General features: G+C 45.6%; 1 protein-coding gene across 1 annotated transcript; it reads left to right on the forward strand.

The window, feature by feature from the left end:
- Nucleotides 1-161: 161 nt before the first annotated feature.
- On the forward strand, nucleotides 162-6026 carry LOC124128849. Its single transcript, XM_048387069.1, has one exon. It carries the CDS (start codon nucleotides 162-164, stop codon nucleotides 6024-6026), a length of 5865 nt encoding a protein of 1954 aa, XP_048243026.1.
- Nucleotides 6027-8535: the final 2509 nt, after the last annotated feature.

Genomic DNA, 8535 nt, shown 5'->3' on the forward strand with positions numbered 1-8535 from the left:
TTAGATCTTCCAGATCACATAGTCTTAGTCACAGTGAAAGGTCACTTGGTTCAAGAAGTAAGTCCTCAAAAATTTCTGTGATATCTGGACTAAGTGAATCTCAGTCTGCAGTGGTAAGACAGCAAAGAACAAGAGCTCAGCTTGACGAATTCGTGCTTAGGATGCAGGAGGATTTCAGAGTTGATGAGCAATTGCAGGCATTAGATGACCAGGCCTATGCTGCACGCTTAGCTGCTGAGGATGAGGTGAATGCCGCTAAGAGACGGACAGAAGAAATAGAGCGTGAGGCTATTCGCCGCAGAGAGGTACTAAATACTCAACTGTCAAGACAGAGACAACTGAGACAAGCTCAACAGAACTTTGCTGAAGCAACCCTGATTGCTACCATGGTAAATGAAGACCCCAACAGCAATGCAGAGAATGTACAACCTCCAGAGGAACTAACAGAACAACCAAGTTTTGATGGTAACATTCAAATACAGTCAGTAACTGGACAGGTCCCACCTACTGCTGACCCTAATGCCATTCAGTCTGGCAATGTAAGTAACACTAATAATACAGAGCAGCTTACAATTCCTGACACCTCCCAAATTTTACCCTCTGGTGACAGTCAAACCCTTGGGAACCAGATACAGCGGGGCCCATATCCATCTGACAGAGTTCATCCTGGTGTACTTCATCAAGGGATCAACCCTTATCCTGGTAACCTGACAACTTGTATGCCAATATACAGACAGAATGACCACTTTCAAGGTCAGATGTTAAACAGTGCCCAACAAATCACAACAAACGAGATGTCAAGTACTTTCCCAACTGCCACTGGTGTACTTACACAGCAACCTTCCCTGGTGGGTTATGGTACTGGTATTGGTTCATATCCAAGGAGCAACCCCCAGGTAAGTTTTCCACCAGCAATGGTAGTGCCTCAGCCATTGTTCTTGGATTCTCAAGCATTTCCGTTACCGAATATGCCATATCAACAGTCACAGCCACAACAGCATCAAGCGCTCCAACCAGATATTCCTACATTGCCTCCAACCGAACAACCAACACAACTGCCAGCGATTACTGGGATGATACCTCAGGTTGGCACACCTAACCTCACCGAACTGTTGATTTCCTCATCTTATGGCATACCAAGACCAACATTACCCAATTTCACCAGTGGAAGAGAAAAAGACTTTGCCTTGCTTAAAATGGCACTGGATAATCTGGTGAATATTCATCCACACCTTACGGAACAATACAAATACCAAGTTTTACTTGACAAACTTGGAGGCAGTGCGAAGCGCCTAGCTGAGGCATTTATGCATGATCCCAAACCTTTCACAGCAGCCTTGCAAGCACTAAAGGACAAGTATGGTCAGCCGAGACAACTTGTACAAAGTGAGATTGGTATACTCATGAATATGCCAGCACTAAGATATGGTGACTTTGATGGGTTTGACAGTTTTGCCCTATCAGTCCATTCCCTTGTCGGTATGCTCAAGTCACTTGAGGGAGAGACCGGTTATGAACTGAGATGTGGGTCACATGTTGACCGCCTGATCGGCAAGCTACCCCCAGGTTATCGAGATAGTTTCGTAGAACATTGTATCAACCGTGATATCCTCAAGGCTGACAGTGACCAGACCTACACATTGTGTCATTTGTCAGACTGGCTGCAGACAAAATCACGTGCAAAGCGTATAGCTAACCAGGCCACAGCGCTATACAAAATGGAGAGTACTAAACCTGACAGGAGGTATCCGTCACGAACAAGTCAGAAGGGGTCTGCACCTACGGCTTTATTCTATGCAAGGGAATCCAAACCATTTGAGCAGAAACCTGGATCTTCTGCTAGGAGTCACGTGACCAAGCCTTTCTGTCCATACTGTAACAGCAATGAACACTTCCTGAATATATGTCCAGGATTGAAGAAACTAACAGTGAACCAGGTACATGACTGGTTACATGACGGCAAGCGATGTTGGAAATGTGGGCGCACACATCAGCCAGACATGTGCACCCTCAAGAAACCATGTCACATATGTAAGGAAGTGCACTTGACTGTCTTGCATGAGGCTATACAGCAGACAGCCTCCAAAGTGTATTCTGTGAAAGTCAGTACAGACAAAGTGTACACTGATCAACCCTCATATCCTCCTAATGTCATGCTAAAGGTTGTCAAAGTGTTGCTATATGGTGAAAGTGGTATGATGGAGACTCATGCAATCTTGGATGATGGTTCCATGAGAACTATGGTGTTACAATCAACGGTTCATGACCTAAAACTTCAGACAAAGCCGGACAGTATATTGCTTACCACAATCAACAAGGAGCCATTCAGGTGTAATGGACACTCAGTTGACCTGCAAATATCTCCTATCAGCAAACCAAACATCAGGTACAAGATTAAGGGTGCATTCACTGCAGATAACTTGTGTATGTCCGAGTACACATATCCAGTTGAATCCCTGCAAAGGCGTTGGCCGCATTTGCAAAAGTTACCAATACCTAACATTGATGGAGCTCGGCCAACTATTCTCATTGGATCGGACAATGCCCATCTCATTCTTCCCAATGAACCAGTTCAATTTGGACCCATCAATGCGCCTATTGCGGTGTCCACCAAACTTGGTTGGTCCCTCCAGGGTTTATCTAGTGAATCTGGACCAGAGAACACCAAGTGTATGCTCATACACAGCACCAATAATTCAGATCTTGTGGAGAGCATTGAGCGATTGTGGCAAATCGACACTTTGCCTTTCACCGAGAAACATGTGACACGCTCCAAGCAGGATAAACAGGCAATTGAGACTCTAGAATCTGAAACTGTCAGGATAGATGTCGATGGTGTTAGTCACTATGCCACCCCACTGTTACGCACACAGGATGGAACCTGCTTCAAAACAGATCAACAAATGGTTATGCCTACACTCAGGCGCACTGAAAGGCGACTTAGAGATCGTCCGGACCTTTCAAGAATCCACAATGACCAAATCAAGAAGCTAGTTGAGGCAGGATATGTAAAGAAACTCACCAAGGAGGAAGTGGAGAAATCAGAAGAATCCTGGTATTTTCCTCACCACATTGTTGAACACAATGGGAAGTTTCGCCTGGTATTTAACTGCTCCTTCGAGCACAATGGCCAAATCTTGAACAAGCACCTTCTGCCTGGGCCAACAGTCGGATCATCACTGCTTGGTGTCTTTCTTCGGTTCCGGCAACATGCAGTTGCTATATCAGGAGACATAAAAGCCATGTTCCATCAAGTAAGACTGCTTTCTTGTGACAAACCTCTTCTGCGTTTCATTTGGCGAAACATGGAACATGATCGCCCTCCAGATGTGTACGAATGGCAAGTCCTACCATTCGGCACCACCTGCTCGCCATGTTGTGCCAGTTATGCTTTATTGAAACATGTCTCGGATCACAAAGCTGGCAATGAAGAAGTACTCAAATCTGTAGAAGAATCATTCTATGTTGACAATTGCTTGCATAGCCTACCTACAGCAACAGAAGCCAAGGAACTTGTACGGAAAATGAGAGACTTGCTTGCACAAGGTGGTTTCAACATTAGGCAGTGGACCAGCAATATTCCATCCGTTGTGGCAGACCTTCCGTCCGACGCTAGATCGGAAAATACAGAACTTTGGCTTACCTTCGGCCAGGGTGACTCCCTTGAGCCAGCCCTAGGCTTGCGTTGGAACTGTGAATCTGATGAGCTCACCTACAAACACAGAACCATAGAGTATGAAAAGCTTACTATGAGAGTGATCTACAGGGTTCTTGCTAGTCAGTATGATCCCATCGGCTACTTGGCACCATTCCTTGCACGAGCCAAAATTATAGTACAGGACTTGTGGAAGTCAAAGAGAAACTGGAATGACCCTATAGAAAAGGGGGACATCTGTGAAAGATGGCTGACCTGGGAAAAGGAGCTGGAAGAAATCCCAATGGTCACTCTACCAAGGTGTTACACACCCCATAGTGTGGACTCTGGAAGTGCAGACCGACAACTACACATCTTTTGTGATGCTTCTGAAAGAGTGTATGGTTCAGTAGCATACTTGCGCACAACAGACGAAGGAGCAAACATCTATGTCAGTTTCCTTATGGCCCGATCAAAGGTTTCCCCAAAGAAACAACTGTCTATGCCATGCCTAGAACTATGTGCAGCCCTCACTGGTGCTCAGCTAGCTGATGTGTTGTGCAAGGAATTAACTTTACCAATCCAGAAAGTGATATTGTGGAGTGACTCTACTACTGTACTTGGTTGGCTGAAGTCAGAGTCATGCAGATACAAGGTATTCGTTGGAACACGAGTATCTGAAATCCAGAATCTCACAGATGTACACAACTGGCGATATGTTGACACACAGAGAAATCCTGCCGATGACATTACTCGAGGCAAACTGCTCAGAGAACTCAGCAAGGAATCGCGGTGGAAAGATGGGCCAGATTTCATGCACCAGACACCTGATCATTGGCCAGTTACCCCAGTGACAATAGACTCTGACAATACAGAGATAAAGAAATCTGTGATGTGTGGCACAATTGTTGTGAATACACCTCAGCTGCCAGATGCAGAACAGTACACTTCTTGGGAAGTGTATGTGGCTGATGTTAAAGAGTCCTTTGATGGGGCGGCCTTCCCGGAAAATGCTCAACCCCTGACCGCTGAACGGTTTGAACAGATAGAGAACCATCTCTATCAACTAGTGCAGATAGAATCATTCCCCCAGGAATTCACAGCACTAAAATCAGGTAAACGATTGCCTCCAGACAGCAGGCTCCTCCAGCTTGACCCTATCTATGATGCAGAATCAGATCTGATCAGAGTAGGAGGACGCTTACAGAGAGCTGAATCTCTAAATACAGGCGTCAAACATCCAATTCTTCTTGACCCACAGCATGTTATAACAAAGTTGATCATCCGGGATCAAGATGAGAAGCTCTTACACTATGGTCAGGAACGTATACTCGCAGAGATAAGACGCAGATTTTGGATATTGAGGGGACGAGAAGCGATTCGACGCCATCAGCGTCAGTGTTCCACCTGTCAGAAATGGCGCTCAAACCCGAGGACACAGAAAATGTCTGACTTGCCATCACCACGTCTGCGACTTTTCAAACCACCATTCTTCTCAACGGGAGTTGATTGCTTCGGACCAATGCATGTGAAGGTTGGACGTCGCTCAGAGAAACGATGGGGTTTGATATTTAAATGTATGACCACCCGTGCGGTGCATTTAGACATACTCAGGAGCATGGACTCGGATGCATTCCTCATGGCATTTCGCCGCTTCGCTTCACTGAGAGGCAAACCTTACGAACTCATCTCAGACCAAGGTTCCAATTTCCGAGGTGCTAAAACAGAGTTGCAGGAGGCACTTGCAAGTATGGAACCAGACCTTGCTGAACAACTGGCTCGCCATAAGGTCAGATTTGTGTTCAATCCTCCTCATGCACCACACTTCGGAGGTGTTTGGGAAAGAGAGATTAAATCTGTGAAATATGGCCTCCGAGTGGCACTAGGAGATCAGACAGTGACAGAACCTGTGTTACGTACCATTCTAGCGGAGGTGGCAGGGATTCTGAATTCTAAGCCATTAGCCTACGTTTCATCAGATGTCAGAGATGTGGACCCAGTTACACCAAACATCCTCCTGATTGGCCGCCATGATGCTTCTCTTCCACAAGTCGTCTATCCAGCTGATGAACTATTAAGCAGACGCAGATGGCGCCACAGTCAAGTTCTGGCCGACCACTTTTGGGTACACTTTGTCAAATATTATCTTCCTGATATGCAGCTGCGCACAAAATGGCAGAAAGAAAGACAAAACATGAAGATGAATGACGTTGTCATGATAGTTGATCCACAGCTCTTAAGAGCTCAGTGGCCTGTTGGTAGAGTCACTAAAACCTACCCCGGGACAGATGGATGTGTTCGCACTGCCACTGTCAGTGTGAAAGACAAGGAGTACACCAGACCAATCACAAGACTCATCCCACTACCGGAATGTGCAGATGACGATAATTGACTTTAGTTCCAGTGTGGGAAGACTTTCTTCAGATATTGACAAATTTAGTGCCTAAATTTGGGGGCGGCCGTGTCAGAAAGCCTTTTGAGCCCAAATGTCTATTATTTCGTTTCGTTGTTTAATTCCACTTTTGTTATATTTGATTTCGTTTCCTTTACCATTTTCCAATTTCCATATGTACCAAAATGGCAGCCTCCAGCCAGGAGTGTTGACCATGTGCTTGACCAACAGAAATACAGTCTTTTGTGTCTAAAACAGCCTTGGCGTCCTATATCCATCACGAACCGCCCAGCCCTCGCCCGTGCATCCAAGCACCGTGTTTTCAATCCCACCTACCCTACGCCCCACGCCCCTTCCGACACTCTACGCCCCACGTCCCACGCCTCAGATGTAACACCGCACACTCTATATATTTTAAACCAATATCTTAAACTATATTTTAAGAGACATTTATTGAATTGTAGTGTCTCATAGGCCAAATCTGGCCGGACACATTTAATTACTTTACATTACTTTTAATAAAATATCTTCTTCTTCTTCTTCTTCTTCTTCTTCTTCTTTATTCCACCGCAGGCAATAAGTACGCGTAAGGACTCGCACCACAGCTGTACCTGAAATTGATAAAGAAGTAAAAATGTTCAAAGCTTACAACATGTAAGACAAATAATGTAGGTTGCAGTAACGACACCCGGTGTTTGCGAAGTGGATGAACACCGCACTCCCTACCCACAACCAGCAATACGCACAGTTTAGGCTCGTAAACCCGCACAGCCTCCAGAACTGTCTGCCAATTTTCACTTCCCACCCATCTGCCAACCCCCTCCCCTCTAGACCCTTTGTCACTCTCCAACCCCCTCCTACACAATATGGTACCCTTTCCTTCTTCGAACCCCTTCCGACTCTCAATATTCAACCCATCTCTCTTATCCTACCCCCCTCCGAGCCTCAATATGCTGCAAAGCCTCCTTGCCCGCCTCCATCCTCCATCCTCCTCCTTGCCTCACTTGCTGCTGATGCAAGCAATTCCCGCTGGGCAATCTCCATGTCGAACGCGTGCGATAGGTCAAACGGCTAACAATTTGATCAACAGTCAATTGTTACCGAAATTAATTGGCCAATCGACTCATTAGACCGCTTAATTCAAATCGGAAATTTAGCGTTTGTCCGAGTCACCATTTGCCGTTCATGAGCGTCCGGTGTGTCAAATTGGTATCGATCTCTGACGTAATGGCGGCAACGTTAGCTCGTGGCCCCCGCTCTGCTCCAGCTGATAATCACGCGCCCGATAATGGGGAAAAACACCGTCGCACTTTGTGTCAGGAGCGGGGTGTTTGATAAGGATTTTCTCCTCCGGGGATTGTGAGCGGAAGAAGATGTTGTGTTCGATTTCCTTTGTGAGTTAACATGGTATACACTTTGCAAGATGGCTACGTCTCCACAGCAGGATAATGGCGGGTCGGCGACTTGCAAACTGAATTATGACGGAACTGAAAATATGGGGATCGGTCTAATCATTTTAATAACCGGTTCGATAGGGATGATTTCATCAGATGAATTTTGGAAGCTAATAGCATAGCATTAGCATCCTTGTTAAGATAATGCATCCTCCCATATCGGGGTGCACGTGAAGAAAGGGTTGCTGGCGTTGGGGCTTCATTGTGCTTGATCAGTGCAACTTTGTAACTTATTTGTAAAGAATATGAAAGCGACAAAGCCCTTTCCGTTACCATAAGAAATATCTACTAGAAGAAGTATTCATTGTATGATTCCGACTGCGTTATAATCATGTGTTTATGAATCACTATCAGGTGTTCGTTAAAATGTTAGCATATCCTGCGCCACCTTTGGCACTCGTCACAAACACACGCAAAGTCAAGTCAATTGTTTACCTGATAGGAAAACACGGAAAACTATGGCACAAGTCAAATATGGGAATTGGATCAGACAACGTTGTCGTCACTAATGCGATACGTTTAGAAATGTCTTCAACATGTCTATCATAAAACCTTTTGAAAGCTTTACTAATGTTTTGAATTTTGTAACCCTGTTCAAGCAACTTTAAGTAAGAGTCGTATGAGACTTTGAAATCTTCGTAGAAAGCGTATGAATGAGGTGAGGTGCGGTGAAATGGGGTTTAACGTCGCGTCCAAGATTATTGCACTTATATAGCGACGTGCATGTACTTGAGTGTGTTTGTGTGGCTGCTTGTACTAGTCTGGACTGATGCCGATTCATAGTGCTAGCTCACTGAGATACCATGCCGCAGTTTAACATGAAAACCCAACTGAGACACAGTATACTGACTCCGAGCCGACCAGTCCTTGTTTTAGCCCCTTAATGCCAAGCGCCAGACAGGATAACAACAAGTACCATCTTTTAACGTCTTTTGGTATGACGCGGGTGGACTACAGCGGGTGGACTACAGAACGAGGCTTCACACATTGCACCCATGCTTGGAATCGAACCTGGGCCTTCGGCGTGACAAGCGATCGTTTTGACCACAAGGCTA

The sequence above is a fragment of the Haliotis rufescens genome, unplaced genomic scaffold (genome assembly GCF_023055435.1).
Source record: "Haliotis rufescens isolate VD_foot unplaced genomic scaffold, xgHalRufe1.0.p SCAF_64, whole genome shotgun sequence".
NCBI classification, from domain to species: domain Eukaryota; kingdom Metazoa; phylum Mollusca; class Gastropoda; order Lepetellida; family Haliotidae; genus Haliotis; species Haliotis rufescens.